Genomic DNA, 20,596 nt, shown 5'->3' on the forward strand with positions numbered 1-20,596 from the left:
GATTCCAATTACGGGAAAATACGGGACATCGCCAATTATCGCCAAAAATGACGCCAAAACCGAGAAAAATTGCCAAATATTGTTAAAATTACGGTAAAATAACAATGGCGGGGAATGAAACGTTACTGCAAATTGCAGTGGATTAAAATGAATTTCACGAAAAAAACCTTCACCAAGACAAATGTGGGAGATAAATATTCTCATTTATAGTTGTAATTATCATAATATAGTTTATTAGTTGAAAAATAATTTCAATCTTTGACTTCAATAAAGAATAAAAATTCAAGTAAGCGTCGTGTAAAATACGGGAAAAACCGGGACACTTTTGCGAAAAAGTCGGGACGACCAAAAATACAGAAAATACCGGGACTGTCCCGGGAAATACGGGACGTATGGTCACCCTACTTATGTGGGGAAAACTACGGTGACGCCGCCAGACAAAGCTGCATTAAGAGTCAAGCGGCTTTGCCGCCAGATTGGTGCTACGGTAGAATTTCTGGAAAATTCGAAGTCTCTTTAAAAACGATGGGAGAAATAGGGAGAGGAGTCCGAGGGTTGTTGGAATTTACGCTCAATAATAGAACTCCGATCTGGTTAGCGTGTATCTCTGCTTGTAAATACGTGCGAAAATTGCTGTTCTGTGAATAAATTTGTAATGTCCCGCAAAGTGTTTCCATCCACTGCTTATTTCAAGTACTTGTGAGAAATTATCCGGAACACCTAGATAGAGCCTTATAATTATGCTTAGTAGCCTTATAATTATGCTTAGTAGCCTTATAATTATGCTTAGTAGCCTTATAATTATGCTTAGTAGCCTTATAATTATGCTTAGTAGCCTTATAATTATGCTTAGTAGCCTTATAATTATGCTTAGTAGCCTTATAATTATGCTTAGTAGCCTTATAATTATGATAGAGCCTTATAATTATACTAGCGACACGTTTCTTAGCGTCGTAAGTTGAACACATTTTTCGTTTCGTGGCGGCCGTTATCAAAACGATATGAGAGCAGCAGACCCACAACATACAAAAAATGCACACATTAATATTTCTCATTTTTTCAGTTTGGGAAATAGATGGCAGCACTGAACACAAAACACGAACAGCCATGCCTAAACGTTGGAGCAGCAGTAGTAGATCCTCTCTAGGCCAAGGCGCTCAATCATTTGAAGAGTGCAGGCCACTTCATTGGTTTGAAAACGTGTCGCGGGCACATAAGTGATCTGTTAATTTGCCGCCTGCCCCTCAAGTGATCTGCAAATGTGCCACAAGACACTCTAATGATTTTGACATGTGCTGCAGGATATTCATGTGATTTTGAAATGTAACGCAGACCACTCTGGTGATCTGGGGATGTGCCGCTGGCCACTTAAGTGATCTGAAACAGCGCGTCACTTGAAATGACTGGGGCATTTAGGTGGATTAGCCCCCAGATGGCGACGTGAACGCAACGCGATGAACTTCTTCACTAACTATAAGAAGTACAGATCTGCATACAAAGCGAGATAATTCGGAAAGAAAAGTCACATTCCTGAGTGGGGAAACGAACCACTAAGACTTTTCCTTCCGAAATTAATTTCGCTTTGTATCCAGTTATCTGTGCTTTGTTTAATTAGTAGAAAGCTTCATCGTTGGGTTCACCCCCCCCCCTCCCCTTCTAAATAGTTCTACGTAAAAAAATTCACACATTGAATATCTCATTTTCAATTTGGGAAATGAATGGCCGCACTGAACACAAAACATACTGCTCAGACAGTCCCTGCCTAAAACGTTAGAACTGTAGTTCTTTTCAAGCAAGCCCGTCATTTGGGGGGGGGGGGGGGGTTCAGGGATATTTAATGGGTAACGAACGACGAAAGAGAGAAAAATCTCCCTTTCCTTGTACGGAAGCATTTCGTGCATGAAATGCAAAGCCGCATTAGCCATAGCAAAATAAGCACGTGCTTAGAGCATCACAAGAGAAAAGGGGAACCATTAAAAATTATCCAAATTGCATGTTTTTAAATTGCATATTTTTTCCCCAGCATCACCATCCCGTAGAAAGTAACAAAATTTTAAAAGCACTTTATTGCATTAGTTGATGATCTTTACCAAAAAGTTGACGAGGACCCACAACAAAGGGAGTGGGGGGGGGGGTATTCAAGGCACTGAATTCCCCGTAATTTTTTTTACGGGGAAGGGATGCAAAAATAGATGCAGACACCCCCCCCCCCCCACTTCCCTCACAAGCGACAAAGTAAATTTTCCTTTTTAGTTGCGGCACTGAGAGTGTCACAAAAGCAGAGAAACTAAGTTGATTGCGAACAAGAACTCACGTTAATGCTCAGTTTTTGGATTGAGATTTCGCTCAATTTCCATAAAGTGAGCCCAGAGTCGTCTCAGAAGCTTCATAGGCTCCCATGGGCAAAACAGATTTTTCTGAGCCCCCATTCCCCCAACCTAGCTCTATAAATATCTGCCTACCAATTTGTGCACTCGCTCTTGTTATGATACCTTCTTCCTGCTGGCACTTGAGACTATCCAGCCGTAGCATTATAGGCCTCAGGCAAAATTATTTTTCTGAACACCCCCCCCCCCCATTTCCTAAAAATACCTGCTCACCATTTTACATACTTACTCTCGAAAATTGAAAATAGATCTGCTTGGTATGAGACCCAGGGCTAAGCGGTAAAGGGTAGGGGCACCAAAATTACTTGAGTGCTTAGGGCCTTCATATGAATGAAAAATGACCATAGGCGTAAACTTCTATAGGGCCCATGGGCCCGAGCCCCCCCAACATTTTTGAAGACGCGGCTCAGCCCCCCCAAAAATTCGTATGAATATAGCTTATTCATTTTGCAATGATGAAAAATTTTTTTTTAACCAAAAGTTGTCCTAATTATGAATTAGTTAATGGAAACAATCTGCACAAAATTTTAGTTCTTTTAAAAAATCTGGATGGTCTTTGGCTTTCTTGTTCCATGACAATACGTTTATCTCATTTCTTCCCTGCCGTTCAATCCCCAATTGCACCCTCCATCGGTTCCAATCGGTCTCCATCGGTTACTGCCAGAAGGCACGGCTGAGAGGAAGATTCTTTGCGGTGTTGAGGGGGGCTCTTTCTTCTTTGCCTGTGGCAAAAACTGAGTGTCTCTCGATGGAGTGTCTCTTCTTTTGTTCACTGCGACCGGAGGACGGCCATGGCGCCGACATGAAAATAAGCCCAAAGATGCATGGTGGGGGGAGGGGGGAAGGTTGAATATTGGGAAGCAATGATATTGAAACCGAAATAAATTACACTCTATAAAGAATAGGTACCAGAACCTAGAGGCTGAGGCCATTTGAGCCCCTCCCCCCGCAATAAATTTTGTAAGGGGACTGAGCCTCCCAGTAATTACTGAAAAAAACCATTGTGCAATGCATTCTCCCTCTCCTTTGTACACGCTTGAATCCCGTATATGCGGGAGGACCAATAACTTTTAGGCCCCCCCCCCAATGTTTTTTTGAAAAATATTGGGGAAAAAAGCACATTCTAATTGCCCATTCATAACAGATCTTGAGGACCGATGCCGAAACATTTTTCAAGCCCCTTTATAACAAAATTTGACTGGGGGTGGGGGTAGAACATAGGCGTAAACTTGTATCCGGCCCATGGGCCCGAGCCCCCCCCCCCCCAACATTTTAGAAGAGCCGGCTCGGCCCCCCCAAAAATTCGAGTGGATATGTTTCTCACACTTGGCTCAGAAAAAACTTTTTGACAAAAAATTTCTTTAAATAGTAGAAATCCATCTGCTCGAAATTTTATTTTTTTACTTTTTTTCAGAATCTCAACACACTTGTTCTGTGACAATAGTAGTCTTATCTCCCAATCAATCCAGCATCCATTCATCCTAAATTGCGTCCTCCCAGAGTGGTGCCTGAAGGCACCAGTGTAGATAACTTGGGGGGGGGGGGAGGGATCCTTTCTCTTGCTTGCACTGTCGGTAAACTCAAGAGCATCTCTTCCTTCTTTTGTTGAGTGTGACCCTTGGGGATGGGGGCATGATACAACACAAAAAAAGAAAAAAAGTGGGAGGAGGTAAAGTGAACAATGATTAAGCTTATTAACAAGTTCTTCACAACAGAGGCGCTGACATGAAGAAATTAACATTGGGTGGGGAGAGAGCGCTGGAAGTTGCTGGCCGTCCCCTATATACGGGGATGAAATGAAGCACATACGCAGGAAACAGAGGACGCACTGCATTGTTCTTCTGAAAACTATTGGGGGGGGGGGGGGGGGCTCAACCACCTTACAAAATTTTTTGGGCTCAAATATCCTCCACTCCTAGGTTCCGGTGCCTTTCAGGGGAATCAAATAAATAATAGTAAAATAAAATTAACACAAAAAAAAAAAAGAAAATAAGAAATGAATGGAAAATTTCAAAGCCCCCTGAGCCGCGTACCATTGCATTCTAATACTAGGAATATGAAATTTCCTCCTTATAAATCAGGGATTCTCAAACTATCTACGTTAGCAGCACTCTTATATAGAAATTTTAAATACGGTATTTCAATAAATGTTGAAGAGAGGTTAAAAGGTGAAATTTGCGTCCCCCCCCCCTCTGGTCCGGCACCCTAGACATTTGACCCCTCCCCCCAGCCCTGTTTCCAGTACTCCAACACTTAGGTAGCCAGGGCCGGAACTAGGGAAGAAGGCAGTTTTCACAGGCGGAATTCTTGTGGGGACTGCTAATTCTGGGGGGGGGGGGGTTGGAAGACGAAAAATATCGTTTCGATCGTTTTTTTTAGTGGAAAGAGGGTGAAAAAATTACATACTCTTCCCTCCCTCCACGACTAAAATGATCCTGTCTCCGTTGGACCGGGCTTTTGGACAGATCTTTCGCGAGGACCCCGATTTTTCACAGGGAAGTGCTGGGTCCGGTGACCGCAAAGAGGGGGTTTTACATACCCTGTTTACGTTCGCAGCACTGTTAGAAATTTTAAATATCTTGCGGCATCACAGTCGATCTCAAGGAGGCATTTCGATGCTTTCCCCCCCCCTTTCCCGACAATAAAATGATCTTCACTCCTAGTTACAGCCCGTCTGTGGCATCTAGTGGCGTGTTTCCCGGGGGGGGGGGCATTCAGCGAGCTATAAGCACGGCCATGGACTCCCACATACTGGAGAAGGGCTTCTAGCCTGGGATCTTTGGCAGGCTTTTTATTCCATGTATATTTTTTTTTTCATGATAAAGGGGCCGCACCTTCTACAGCTGTCGAAGAGCATTTCAATAGGGTTCAGTTTCGGCTGCTTCAATGCAGGTTTACTGAATACAATCACCATTTCCTAATTAGAAGGACGGGGAGTGTATAGCGTGTCGTTTATGTGGGGAATATGTCACCTGGAGGCATCCGTCCATATGGGGACCCCCCTTCTGATAGTGAAAACTACATACTTCTTGACGCCGCTGGTCAAGGTTTTAAAAGCTTTTGTGCTTAACGGATGGCCATCCGTGAAGGACGCCGACATAGATGATCCTAATTGGAATATAAAGAAATTACGGTGGTGAAGAAAAATCTAGACGAGGTTTGTGATTCTGCAAAATAAGAATAGCTGTGTTTGGAGCCACTTGAAGTAAACTCCTTGTTTTTCCACTGAACCCCCCCCCCCCCACCACAAATGTTGAGATGGACAGTTCCACAGTATTTTATGGTTTGTGTGGACCACATTCGGTTGTGCACGTACAGTATAACCTTCTGTTAGTAAAACATGTTATATTACAAGAAAACGGAAAAGTTCCTCGTGATTCCGCACAGTTTCCTGACAGAAAAAGTAAACAATATTAAATATAGCTACACATTTTTGATAAATTCATGCATTTTAAACATTTTCTTTAATGATAATTTATTCAGAATCTTCAAAAACAATCTAGATTTTGCAGCCCTCTAATAGTTATAATCAATAAAGCGTAGTATAAAATATTTTTTTTCTGTTAGACATATCAATAAATTAATAAAACTTACCATGTTTTATTTTTTTCAATCATATTTAAAATTTATTTAAGAAAAATTTAAACTCCATTTGGCTTGCATACTTGTAAAAGTGACAGTATTTGAATCGAGTTTTTAATAAGAAATTTATGCAACTAAAAAAATTATTATTTTTCTAATTTAAAACCTGATATATGACTCAATATATGAGAGTAAAATAAATCTTAAATAAGTGACATGTAATTTGATTTTGGGGGAAATATACACTGTATCATAAAATATAAATAAATACAGGGCTCGACAAAAATCATTAAAAAATTTAGGCACCAGCCAAATTTTGTAAGAGCCAAGCATGGTTTTTTCACGAGAAAAGTATCTTAAATAATCTTTTTTCAACCTTTCTGGGAATTGATGACCCCCTTCCCAGGGCCGCAACTAGATACTTTGTCATCTGGGGCAATTCGGAATTTTGGCGCCCCTTGCATGTAGAAGAAGCAGTTAAAGGGTGAATTCGACTCACATTCTGGTCCAGCGTCCGGAGCACCAGACCTACCTGCTTTCTCTAGTTGTGGCTCTGCTCCTTTCTATGTTGGAAGACAATTATGAAATCGGAAAATTTTGAGCCATCACTAGATTCTGATTTAGCAATCACATATACAAAATTTTAGGCGCGAATACAGATTTTCCAGTCACCATGGTGACCTGGCACTTGGGGTTTGTCCAACCTTGGAATAAATAAAGATGCATATACTGTTCTGAATATATTTTTTGTATATAGTCATTTTCATGACCCCTCCCAGGGGATTTCGGGATTCATGAGATCTGGGGGATCCTGGGAGGATATACTCAGATTTACGGCATGACTAGATCTGAATAAATTGCCTATGGCGATAGACCGGAGTTGTGCTCGTTTCAATGAGAGAGAGAGAATGAAAGTATATTTTTACTTGGACCGTGATCCAAGTAATCCGAGAATGGGGCTCAAGGGCAAAGGCTACGCCCCCAACAATCAAATAAATTTTTGTTAATTAAATGCTTTTGGGAAATTGGCACCAACTCAAAAATTCTCTGGAAGAAATTCCGTGTCCCCCCCCCCCCAAATAGATTGGTTTTCTTGGGTACGCTCATGCTCAGGGGTAGTCCCATTCCAAGGGCGTAGCGAAGAGGAAGACTTGGGGGTCTGGTCCCCTCGTCCGAAATGTGAGAAAATGACCGAAAAAAGGGAAAAAGATGACCAAATCTATTGTTCTGTCACTTTGGTCCCCCCTGCCGAACGAAATTTCTGGCTACGCCCTTGTCACATTCACTTTGGTAACAATACATTAAATGATTGTTATACAGTCGAATATCCTGTTATAACGAACTCCAAGAAACCGGAGAAAACACTTCGTTATAAAGAAATTTCAGATTGTTTGCATTGTTCCTATGTATACTTATTAGAGGGATTAGAAAACCATTCGTTAAAACGATATTTTCGCTGTAACGGTATTCGTTAAAACGGGATTCGCCTGTAATTAGAGCCCGAATTTTCCACTTAAAAAAAATGGCTAAATATGAACTAAAACTGAGAAAATATGTGCTAAAGAACAAATAACCAAGCAAAAAACGCAAATGCGTTTTTAAATGCATCTTTTCTATTTATCTCGGTGCATATTCATTTGCAAAAACATTCTCATGCAAATGATTTCTACATGTATTTTATTTAGGAATTTCTAGTTATTAGTACTGTAGCTGCTCACTAATAGAAAGAAAAAGTTGCTCGAAAAAGAAGCAAACTACACGTGCACACAAGTAACAAAACATGAATAATGTCAAAAATAGGCGGATTTTTCTCCTGAGATTTTACTTCTTTTTACTTGAAAAAAAAGAAATGACAAGCAAATAAAGCACCCGGGCTTCGGGTATGGTCCATGTAGCTAGAAGGTCCTTGGAGTTGAGCAACCAAACTATTTGAAAATGTCGAATTTCCGATTCGATAGACGATTTTCCTGATCCATAAATCCATGGAAGTGAGCATGAATGTAATAAGTTCAGACTTTTAATTGTTCAGTTGGTCATCTAAACCGCTTTGATGATACGAAATTCTATGGAAAACGTCTTATACTCTTAGAGAATCAACTGATTTGAGATCAAAAATCAATTTCACATGACTAGAGTTCCGTTCAATCGTTAATATTAGAACGAAATGATCTCAAAGACGTCCCAATGCAGATAAAGCAGCAATTTTCAATAATTTTATGTTCTTACAGAGCGAAACGTGAAAATTCGTTTATAATGAGAACTACGTTACAGCGAGAACTTTTCTTGTGGTTGTGAGCTGTTGTTATAACGAACTTTTATTGTATTTATGAGCAATATTAATTTGAAAAATTACAAAAATTTAATTAATCTTCCGCACAACTTGAAAATTTGCACTTATTCTGAAAATTATTCAATTACATACATTTATACACACATTAATGCTAAAAAGAGGTGAATTTATATAAATGCAACAAACAGGACTAATCATAACAAATTTATAAATAGTGCAAAAAAAAAAAAATGAATAATTGAATAAATCAAAAATAAAAAGGTCAATTTCCCGTGACCTTTCATTAAATTAAGTTGTATAATAACCAAGAATGGCCACTGAAGCTGTGCTTTCCAAAGTGTGAAATATCGACCCCTGGGGGAAGGGGTCGATAGAAGCTATGGGTTTAGTATAGGATCCCATGGGTGGGCTTGAGTTGGGAGAAATGAGAAAGAAATTTTTTTTAAAGAAGAGCTATGGAACACAAAAAGTTTGGGAAACTTTTCACTGAAGCAGCGGTTCTCAACCGGTGCTCCGTGTACACTTCCCGGGGGCTCCGCACCCACTCGAAGAAAATAAATCAGTAAATTCGATAAATGAATATAAGAGGAGAGCGTACGGGGCTCCACCATAGAAATTTTACGCCGAATAGAGGCGGCCACTGATGCATATTTGTGTTTGAGTACAGGTGATCATTTGTGGAGATTTTACTGTATTTAGGAAAATGTAATGGAACCCTTTGTATATATCTCCATATCTCCCTATTACGTTTCTGACCTTACTTATTTGTACGAGGTTTTTCTTCAGTTGCTATACATTTCTATACATTATCCCTGTATACAGGGCCTAATTTCTTCATGGGCAAATGAAGCCTTTATAACTTTGAGCCCCCGAAATTCAAACAACATACATTCACTGACCAATTAACATCTTTGACTCTTGTCGCAAGAGCCTCCTAATTCCTGCTTTACCCAGGGCCCTGCCTGTATACACTTCAATTAATCGACGTTTTCACTTCGATTCGAACTCCCAAGTCTTTGGAAAACACCTTTTCTATCAATCGAATCACATAATTTTTCAATTGGTGAAAACGTGTCACTGAAATACAGTGTTTTACGGTTTTCAAAAACCCATCATGAAGAAACGTTTTAAGCGGAAAAACTAAGCGGGATCGACTGTAGTTTCTCATGCATATTTTTTACTGAAAAAGTAATAAAATTTAAGATGATTGACTGGTTCAATCAGGGCTGCAACTAGATGCTTGGTTACCCGGGGCAAGCGCGCATTTTGACGCCCCCCTTGTAATGTTGAAGGAGAGGTTTTAGAATGAAATTTGCACCCCATCCGGTCTAGCGCCCGGGGCACGAGACCCGCCTGCTCCTCCCTAGTTGTGGCCCTGTGTTCAATGGCTTTTGACAGGTACTGAAATAATTATTGAACGGGCTACGGTATGCTGATAGCCAGGGCTGTAACTGGGATTTTTGTCGCCCCCACATTCGATAATTTTGTAACGGTGTTCTGTGAAGGACGTTTTACACAACGTTTAAATAACACTTTTTTTTCTGTTAAATCTTGAAATGAATACCGGAAAATTGCTTGAGACTTTAGCAACAATAATGTTATGATAGTATTATAAGTATATTTCTTCTCAAGCATAAGATTTTGAATCAAAACGACAGATTTTCACAAAATTTCTTTTCGGAAACGTCTGTAAAAAAAAAGTGGGGGGGGGGGTAATTTTCGGAAAAGTTCGTTTTTCAGTACTGCTTTCGCATTTATACGACGCGTCGTATAAACGAGGTTCCATTAGAGCCTGAGCCCCCCCAACATTTTCAATAAGTTTACGCCTATGAAAATGACTCATCAAATATGGCCATATCTTCCTCGATTTTCTGTGGATCATTAGGCGTCTCTCTCTCACACAAAAGAAAGAATATATTATTCAAAAGAACACACATTTTCTCATTCAAATTAATTCGAAATTACCCAAAATTTTACAGCAAGATTCAGAAAAATTCAAGGAATTTGTTGTTGAGCTCGAGAGATTGCTCTGACATCTGAATCATTTAATATTCAGGATTTCCTAGCAAACATGTACAGTGTGACGCATAAAGAGTGTGTGTTCTTCTATACTCAAGTGACGATTTACAATAAAATGTTACAATTTTTCTTCAGAGCTGTTACACATATAAAAATAAATTATGTTTGGACAATTTCTGGATTCGGTCCAGCCTACAACAATCATATGAAGCTAACAAATTTTATCTGTGGTACAGATAACACACACAAATATCTAGACAAAACGACTAGTCTGGATTATAATACTCATGCACATGAAATACAGTTTCGAATACACGTATGTCAAAAAGTGAGGAAAAAGTGTCCCACGACTTTTCCTCCGCTACAGCCCTTCCAATATAACGACCGTTTCAACGGGGTGAGGGGTCGCTATATAGAGCATCAACTGCACTTACTACTTCATATCAACTACTACGCACATGCACGAATTTCTAACAAATACAAATACAAATACAACGCCACAACAGGCAAAATGCCCAACGAGGTGGCTGATAAAAAGATGCCCATAAAAATATGGTTGTCATATGTTTCAAAAATACAGCAACCCAATTAAAAATGCAATTAACACAAATTACAAACAATATATACACATGATAAAATATTATACAATGCCCATAAAGAATACTTATGGTTGTCTTATTCTAAGAATGGATAGCTTCTCGATTTACCCCAACATGTTTATCGTATTTCTTTTTAAACGTGTCAATTGTGTTACAATTTACTACCTCCGGGGGTAAGCTATTCCATTTATTAACAACCCTATTGGAGAAAAATTCCCTGCGACACCATAACCTTGCATTGTCCCTCACCAATCGATACTGGTGTCCCCTTGTAAAAGCAATCGATTGGCGGTGTACTAAAAGTTCATGGTCCATCCTATCCATCCCATTGAAAATTTTGAACACTTCGATCATATCTCCTCGACACCTGCGTTCATCCAGTGTAAACATATTCAAAAAATGAAGTCTCTCTTCATACCTCAAGCCCCGTGTGCCAATAAGGACACGCGTAGCTCTTCTCTGCACCCCTTCAACCAAGTCTATGTCCCTCTGTAGGTATGGTCTCCAAAACCTTACAGCATACTCCAGTCCAGGACGAACTAAGCCTCGAAAAAGCGGAAGGAATAACGAATCGGTACATGCAGAAATGTGTTGTGTTTGCATGCGGGGCCCTAACGTATTTATGTTGTCAGAGCTGTGCATGTTTCATGCTCTCGCTCGTGCTGCTATGTCTTCCATATTTTGAAGTGAAGATAGTTAATGCTTGAATTTCCATTTTATATAAGTATCGTGTTGAAGGTTTGCCTGCTCTCTGTCGAGAGACTTTTTTAAATGGGAGACCGGAGCTCACATTCACGCCTCAAAGTTGGAAAATCGCTCAAAACCAACTTCAGCCGACCCGACCTGCCCGGAGCATGCAAGACTTTTGGCCAGACATGTATTATTTCAAGTTGCATGTCCGACTGGCTGTAACCTCCGAGCCGGAGATGCTGTGGGTGCTCAGCATCCGCTGTAATTTGTGGCGCAGGTGCGAGCAGCTCCGTAATCGATTCAGAAATCACAATCTCCTTACCCGTGCCATTTGATTACCAAAATCGTAATGGTTTGAGCGAAAACAAGACTGTAACGAGAAAAATCTCGAGTGAGATCCATATCGTGTTAGTAGACTACTATCACGTGTTTTCAAGTGGAAGGATGACGACAATTGAAAGAACATATGTACGGGATGCATAGCAAACAGAGGGCATGACGTTTTACTGGCGAACCGTTGATCCTAGAGGTATACTTCCAGTTAGAAAAAGTTTCCAACTAACATGTATTACTCAGATATGTCAATTCGTGTTTCTGAAGATGTTAAGGCAAAAATCTTCAGCTGCGATTGTAGACAGACATCTATTCTGCGAATAGAGCGAAGGCAGACAGTTTGAGATGGGAATGGAGCGGAGGCAGGTGAATCCAGGTTGGCGTGTCAGTGAAGCGACTTGTGCATTCTACAATGGACCGATACCATAGCCCCCACATAGGGGGAGGGGCTGACAGGGCTCTAGCCCTGGGGCCCGGGACAGTTCTCGTCATTTTTTGCTTTTTCATGATATAAATTAACAACAGAAAGGACCCGTGAAAAGTCTAACTGGGGCCCCGCAAAAGATCAAAGCCTGGGGGCCCCGCTTCAGGATGTGGGGCCATGACCGATACTACAAGCAATGCAACTTGCAACTCGACGCAGAATGGTTAAAAACATGAATTTCAGGTGTTTTAACACCGTGTCGAGTTACAGGTTGTATCGCTTGTAATATCGCTCCACTGTGCACACTGTGCATATAGTGAGGCAACCAAGAGGTAGGAGAGGGCATAACAGCGACTAGCGACGAAAACAATTGTATCGTTTTGATCTACACCGCACTTACTGAAGAAGCGAGACAAAAGACAGAAGAGGCCCCTCAACAAGGTGTGGGAGTTGAACAGACATGTCTGTTTTCTCCATCTACTGATTTTTACTATCTGCTGATATATATTTGTCCGTTTCTTCCTTTTTTTCTTTCCCCCTCTTCTGCGAAGGGATCATCATCATGACACCCTTACACTTCATAACCTCTTCGGCCATTTTCTCTATCCTCCTCCTCTTTTACTATGTGCGAACATCTCTTCTTCCACCCCTAGGCATTTTTTTCTTCCTAGTCGCAATGCTTGGAACTCGAACCTCTTCACTCCACTATGAGCGTAGCCTTACCCAAATTGACACACTAATTGCGTCGGATCATCCCGTATTTTACGGACAGATAAATTTTCCCCCATATTATTTGGCTTTTGGTGGGCGACCACTCCCCATCGCTCCATCCTCGATTGCCTAGGGGACTCCTGCTCTAGTATGTGGAGTTCATGTCGGATTGTGTCGTGGCAGTAAGAAAGAATGTTCCCAGAACTCGTATGTTTTTAATGATGATACCGGCTGACATGTTGGCCCACAATGATCCAGCAAACAACCGATCTTCTCTCAAAGACCTTATACTGTTACTAAACCACACCTGCTCCTCATTCATATTCCTGCTAACGAATTGCTACATGTTGCAATGTGCGTGTACGTGTTGTGAACCTAACATTAAGTTTGTTTCTGTGTAATGCTTGTTATGTGTAGTGCTGCCATCTGCATCAATTTTTATAACTCTGAGTGAAGTGTAATGATTGATTAATTGTAAAGCACGCAAAAACCTTACTGTAACACTCGCCGACATTCAGCCCCCAGATATTTCATCCCAGCCATTTCGCCTGCCCTGGCCGTGTGAGTGACGAGGTGAATGAATGAGTAAACAAGTAAGTGACTGATTTAGTGACAAAGTGAGTGGCTGAGTGATCATATGGATGACCGAGTGATTGCGTGACTGATCGTATGAGACACCAACTGAAGAGGTGAGTGGACAAGTGAGTGACCAGATGAGCGGTTGTGTGACCTATGAGCGAATAAGTGTGTGGGTATGTGGGTGACAGCTTGAGTGAGTGACAGAAAATGACTGTATGAGAGACCAAGTGAGTGTGGTCACTCATATGGTCACTCCCTTTGTCACTCATACGGTCGCTCAATTTATCATTGATACGGTCACTAACTTGATCACTCATATTATATTCAAATCATACAGTCACACATACGATCACTCACTCATACAGTCACACATACGATCACTCACTCATACAGTCACACATACAGTCACACATACGATCACTCACACATACAGTCACACATACAGTCACACATACGATCACTCAGACATACAGTCACACATACGATCACTCAGACATACAGTCACACATACGATCACTCACACATACAGTCACTCACTTGATCATTCATGTCATTCACTCAACCATATAGTCACTCACATTCCTTTAATCACCTGGTCACTCAGTCGCTTACTTTCATACGGTCACTCACAAACTTCTATATTCACTCATACGATCACTCACTCGCCCAATCACTTGGTCATTCACACAGTCGAACACTTACTTGGTCACAAGGGGGGGGGGGACTTGGGGATCTGGTCCCCCCGGAATGTGAGAAAATGACCGAAAAAAGGGAAAAAGATGGCCAAATCTATTGTTCTATCACTTTGGTACTTCCCGAAATGAAAGTGGTCCCACTTGAACGAAATTTCTGGCTACGTCCCTGCTTGGTCACTTATATATTCAGGGCGAGCGAAATTTCCGGAGAGAAATGTACCGGGGACGAAATTTCCAGATCCCGATTGGGCTGTACTGTGTATTCCAAGTGTCAAATTACTCGCGTCAATGTATCGGACGAACATATAAAAAAAACGGAACGAAAAATTACAGTTATGTTCCGTGATACGGGACACAAGTGGTCCTTCAAATTGTTTCAGACATTTTACTGATCTTGTTTTCAGAAAGGTTGAGAAACACTGGCGTAAAGTATTCGTAGGACCTCAACTAAGAGGGAGCAGGCGGGGCTGTTGCCCCGGACGCTGGACTAGAGAGGAGGCACCAAATTTAACCTTAAACAGCCATTTCTAAATTATACGAGGGCCCCAAAATGCGGGCTTGACCACGCTGACAAAGTGTCTATCTAGTTGCGGCCCTGCACGGACCCCACTATAGTGAATAAAATATAGTGTAAAAAAAGGCAAAAACTTTCTCGGGCTCCCAAACAGGAGCCCTGTCAGCCTTACCCTTATGGGGGGGGCGTGCCAACAAGATTTTGGACATTATCTTCGCACTGTTATCCAAAAGTGTGTAACTATTTTCTTAGTACATGAAGGGTACGATTATAGTGCACGCGTGTTTCCGATTCTTGAAACCCGCGTCATCTCCCATTGGTTCAAAACCCAAATACCAACTTTTTTTAGCTGGAAATTCAGGTGCTGAAGAAAGTTGACCTGGAAATGTGCCACGGGTCGCTTAAGTGCTCTGTAGCTGTGTCACGGGTCTTCAAGCACAGGGGCGGCTCTACCTCACCTGTCACCCTGGTGCAGAACTTCATGTGCTGCCCCTAAAGACGGCCCTGTTGGGAGGCTGAAAGAGGAGAATCTCGGAATAAACCGGATTTTTTCTCGCTACGGCCTGTAAAACTACAAATCCACCTCCGCAGCGAGTGAGGGAGGGAATAGGTCAGTGAGCGACAAAAAGAGAGACCTAGAAGGACTATGAGCATAGGAGTGACTGAAAAGTACGAAAGCATGTGAGTGACCAAAGAAGTAACTTGTGGAGACACAGACGTATTTGAAAGGGTGGGCGGGGGGGGGGGGCAATCGGGTTATAGCACAGAGCAGTTAATTGAAGGAATGAATGGGCAAAAAAATTCTAAATTTTTTTTAATTAGACTAGAAATGCGGCAAAATTCGTTGCCCTGGGTGGGGGAACCAAAATGAACACTTGTGCCCCGTGTGATGGAGTCCATTCCTGTTTCTGGCATTATGACCCCATTCCTTGCTTGTTTCCTGTCAAGGTATGGTTCAAAAGAGTGATTCTGGTGTCGTGACTTATTATTCCAAAATTTTGAAAATTTATGTTTCTGACCAAAAGCTTACGCTGTCACCCCTTACAACCTGTCTCCCGGGTGCACTGCAGCCTTTCACCCTCGCTTGAGCAGCCCATGCTCAAGTGATCTGTAAATATGTCGCAGGTCACTTAACTGGTGTGGGAATGTGTCGCGGGCTACTTAAGTGCTGTAGGTCACTTATGTGATCTGTAGATATGCCGCGTGGTTAAGGGCCACAACTAGAGGGAGAGCAGGCTAGTCTGGTTCACAGGGCGCCGGACCGGAGGGTACAAATGTTATTTTTTAAGCTCTCTTTCAACATTACAAAAGGGTGCCAAAATGGTTGCTTGCCCTGGCCTATCAAGCCTCTAGTGGCGGCCCTGCGTATTCGTAATTTTAACAACTTAAAAGCCAGATGAAATCTGTTTTCGAACCGAGAAATTTTATTGGAATTTTGCTTGTTAAAATGAATTTAATCGGTCTATTTCCCATAAAACCACGCCCCTGGGTGACGTCAGCTGCACGGCTTCACAACGAAGGGCCATCCTCGGAACAGCACTTTTTCTAGAAACGTCATTGCCGAGTCGTACTCTAACGATACGCGATACCACTCGTTCAATAGTGTGTAATACTTGTTGCTCTGAAGCGACGGGTCCAGGTTGTCGCGGGCAAGAGACCTCTGCATGTGCTTGATGAGGTATCTGATCCAGAAAATGTTTGTCTTCGGTCTGTACCGACTCCAGTCCTCGCCGAGTTCCTCCGACATCATGGCGTACACGCTCAAGTGATCCAGCCAGTCGATTTTATCGGCGACGCTCTCGTATATGCCCTTGTCTAGCTCGAAGAAATAGGTGTTGCCGTCACCGTCTTGGAACCGGGACATGGAGAAGTCGATTATGTTGACTTTATATCCCAGTGTTTTTACGAAGAACTGCATCCCCTTGATGGAATACTGCAGTTCGTTGGCACTGGTCTCGTTGATGAGTATGTTGGCGGTGTGAAGGTCTCGATGTTCAAACTTGAACGCCGACTCGGCGGTAGCCAGTGCAGCGATCACTTGGCTGATCCAGATGATACATATCTTGGGGTCGATGACCCTCAGCATCTCGAAGGTGAATCCGCAGTGCGACATCTCGATGCAAACGAACATTTGCTCTGGACCGTACAGGTGCGGCGGCGGGAACTGCGTTGGATCATTAAACTCCGCGGCTTTCGAGGCGAAGTCGAACCAAGTCCTTAGAACCGCCTGCGGGAAGGAACCCTCCGCTAGACACACCTTGTTGATGGTCGGAAAGTTCGGAGCCCTGTGGCCGTCGTCGAGGCCGTCGTTCAAACGACTCAAGATTATTGAGCTCACGACGTCCGGGAGGATTTGTTCGAAAGTCGTGTTCGCCTTCCCGCGGTACATCGGGTGGCAGCCGTTCACGGCGACGATCTTCAGCACGCTCCGGTTCTGAGACAGGTCCTCGACCGTGTACACCTCACCGTACGATCCCTCCGAAATCTTGACGGCGGTCTCCTGCTGCCAGAAAGGGAACGCGTACCAGAAGGGCAAGGGCCGTTCTAGGTGACAGAACTTGAGCATCTTGTTGAGGTTGTTCGCCGAGGCCTCGTCCAGCTGCAGCTTCTGCAGCGGGTTCCTGATGTGGTCGTAGGCGTCGACCACCGATCCGATTTTCGTGCCAATCATGGCGACCATTTTTATTTCACCCAGCCCGGTACCGACGTAATATTCCAGGTACTTTCTCGCTTTTTCCTTGAGCGACGTCTTGTGCGGCTCGTACCGGCAGCGGACGAACCATTCGTGGATTCTGTCTGCAATTATTCTTCCTGGATCATCACATATCGCCAAAGTCTCTTCTAAGAGCACGCCCAAGCTCGAGGTCATCGCCATCATAATGTTTTCCTCTTTTGAGCAAAAAACAAAAAAACGGGGGGCCACCTTCTCGAAGATTCCAAGACTAAATAAACTTTGAAATTACAACGCAATTAATAAATTGAAGGTCTATTAATTTGAATGTGTGATAAAATGGGCGAGTGACAAATGGATGATATAAAAGGCTGCCCTCTATCTCCTCCAAAACTATGGTCGGTAATGATTGAGAATCGTTTTTTTTTGTTTTTTTTTCGAGTCCTCATGTATCACCAACTTTGTTAAACGAGCCAACAATGCACACTGACAATGCGGCGGGGAATCCATCGCCATAAAATCGACTTCCAGGAGAGAAAACGAAAGTACACGCTTAAAACCAAAATCTTCATGGCTTCACGGAGACTTGAAAGAGAGTTTTAGGTGGGGCCCGAAAACTCTCTAGTGAATTTACAATGCGAAAAAAAAAAGCCAACAAAAAACATGTAAGTATTCAATAATCGGGGTGTTGATTTCGGGTGTCGGGGTACTTTTGTGGTACCTGTGGTACCCTGCGAATAGGTCAAACATGTTTGGTTATAGTAATTGAATAAAAAGTTCCCAACACCTCGAGCTTCTCAGAATGAGCAAACGCCCCATTTGCCCATTCTGAAATCAGGCCAAGGTATCAGCTACCAAAATGTGAAATCAATCTTATAAGGGGTCATTCAAGTATTACGTAAGCAGATTTTCAGCCATTTTTGACCCCCCCCCCCCTGTCAGCAAAATTTCGTCAGCAGCTTAGAATATCGCATATCTTCAAAAAGGGGTGGTTGATGACGTGAGCAACCTTCAAACCCTCCCTCCCCATTGTCATCAAAAGTCAGCAAATCCGAAACCCCCTCCCCTCTCCCTCGATGCTGACGTCATACTTGAATGACCCCTAATGATGTGTTAAACATGGGTATACGCAGGAGGGATGGGGGGGAGGGAACTCGTGTTGGCTTAGCCGAGATTATGGTGTATTTTTTTCAATAAAAAACGCAAAAAGACCCGTGGGAAGGAAAAGGGGGGAACCCTTCCCCCTAGAGAAAATCCTATATACTCTAGTGGTGGTAAATATACAGTAAAACTTGTCTGAGTTGAACAGTTACGGTCCCACTAAAATCTGTGCAAGTAAGAAGGTGTCTAAGATATCAGACCAGACCAGCATCAGATTTTTTTCCCCCATTCCCAGCGCCTAAGGGCTGATAGTGGGAAATCCAAACGGCCCAGATAGGCCTACGAAGAGGTGAAAGAAAGTTGTATGTCAGTGCGTGAGTGCATGGAAGTGTGAAAAAAAGATTAAGGTCAAAATTGGTCATGGATGTAGAAAATTTTATGCCAGGTAAAAAGTGCTTCACAATGCCGCCACACACCAACAGATCCGAACGGAGCTACAGATAAAAGCAGACACACAAAAACACTATATTGTACTAATAATGGATTACATATGTAAAACAGGAAGCTCAGAGACAGTCCACCATCAAAAATTTCTGCCATTTGTTTTCACAGTTCAAAGTATGTCTTCGCATCGGGAGGAAAAATGTTTATTTTGTTTGTGTGTTTTTCTGTTTTGATATAAATGCGGATAAAATGTGGTTAAATAGGTGCAAGAAGATAAAATAATCAAGAAAAATCAAAGTAATATAGGAACAAAGTAATATAGAAGCTCTTTGAACACATAATTGCCAAGAATATCCGTACCCACCTCGATTCAATTAACTTTTTCTTCCCTAACAAACATGGTTTTCGATCATCGTTATCAGTATCTACCCAATTAACACTTTTCATACATGACTTAACTCCATTGATAAAAACCTCCAATCCGACATAATTTTCCTAGATTTTTCCAAAGCATTTGACAGGGTGCCCCATAATAAACTTCTACTAAAACTTTCATACCTTGGACTAAATTTTCAACTGCTGAAATGGGTGGAGGCCTTCCTTATTAACCGTAGCCAGTTTGTCTCGTACAAGAGCCAGAACTCTCATTTTCTTCATGTCAAATCTGGCACACCCCAGGGCTCGGTCCTCTCGCCTTTATTATTTTTAATTTACATAAATGATCTACCCGACTCCATAAACTGCCGCATTCGCTGACTCTTCGCTGATATCTATCTTCGTGTCATCTATAAAACAGTGTCCAATCTTTCTGACCAAGAATCTCTCCAACACAACCTTAATATTATTTCCAAATGGTGCTCAACCTGGGAATTACCCCTCAATTTCTCAAAAACTGTTTTTATGAAAGTGACTCGTAAAAGAATCCCTCACGAATTCCCCTATTCTATAAACGAGTCTTTGATCTCTGAGGTTTCCCACCTGGGCATTATAATCTCTTCCGATCTCCGCTGGAACCTTCACGTTGATTATATCTTTAATAAATGTCTCCAAAAACTGTTTTTCCTTCGCCGTAACCTAAAATACTCCACTCGTCATGTTCGTCACTTGTGCTACCAAACATATATTCTCCCTGCCCTCTCCTATGCCCGTGAAGCCTGGGACCCCCACACCCAAACCAACATGGACAAATTAGAATCTATCCAAAATAAGTCCACTCGTTTCATTTTCAACTGTTGGTCTTCACATGTCTCTATAACGGAACTCAAGCGACAACTCAATATCCAACCGCTCTCCTCTCTTCGACTTATCTCTCGTTTAACTTTTCTTTACAAACCTCCATGGGGTTTTTAATATTGACACATCCAATATTCTAATCCAACCTTCACATTTCTCTGTTAGACTCAATCATTCCAAAAAATTACAGCCCATCTTTGCCTCTTCAGATTGTCACAAATTTAGCTTTTTCCCAAGAACTATTATCGACTGGAACAACCTACCATCAAATATTGTAGATTGCACTACGATTTCTGAATTTTCTCGTACCATCAATCGACACTT

The 20,596-nt window shown here is 42.1% G+C and overlaps 1 protein-coding gene across 1 annotated transcript; it reads right to left on the reverse strand.

The window, feature by feature from the left end:
- Nucleotides 1–16,318: 16,318 nt before the first annotated feature.
- LOC149070437 (serine/threonine-protein kinase haspin-like) lies at nt 16,319–17,698 on the reverse strand. The gene has a single exon (XM_089249323.1). The coding sequence runs from the start codon at nt 17,696–17,698 to the stop codon at nt 16,319–16,321; it is 1,380 nt and encodes a 459-aa protein (XP_089105449.1).
- Between the last annotated feature and the right edge of the window lie 2,898 nt (nt 17,699–20,596).

The sequence above is a fragment of the Pholcus phalangioides genome, unplaced genomic scaffold (genome assembly GCF_987345545.1).
Source record: "Pholcus phalangioides strain wild (caught in Gottingen) unplaced genomic scaffold, Ppha-v1.0 ptg000022l_1, whole genome shotgun sequence".
In the NCBI taxonomy this organism is placed as follows: domain Eukaryota; kingdom Metazoa; phylum Arthropoda; class Arachnida; order Araneae; family Pholcidae; genus Pholcus; species Pholcus phalangioides.

Excerpts from the sequence above, each read along its gene's own strand:
- LOC149070437 (XM_089249323.1), bottom strand. The coding sequence starts at position 17,698 with ATGGCGATGACCTCGAGCTTGGGCGTGCTCTTAGAAGAGACTTTGGCG.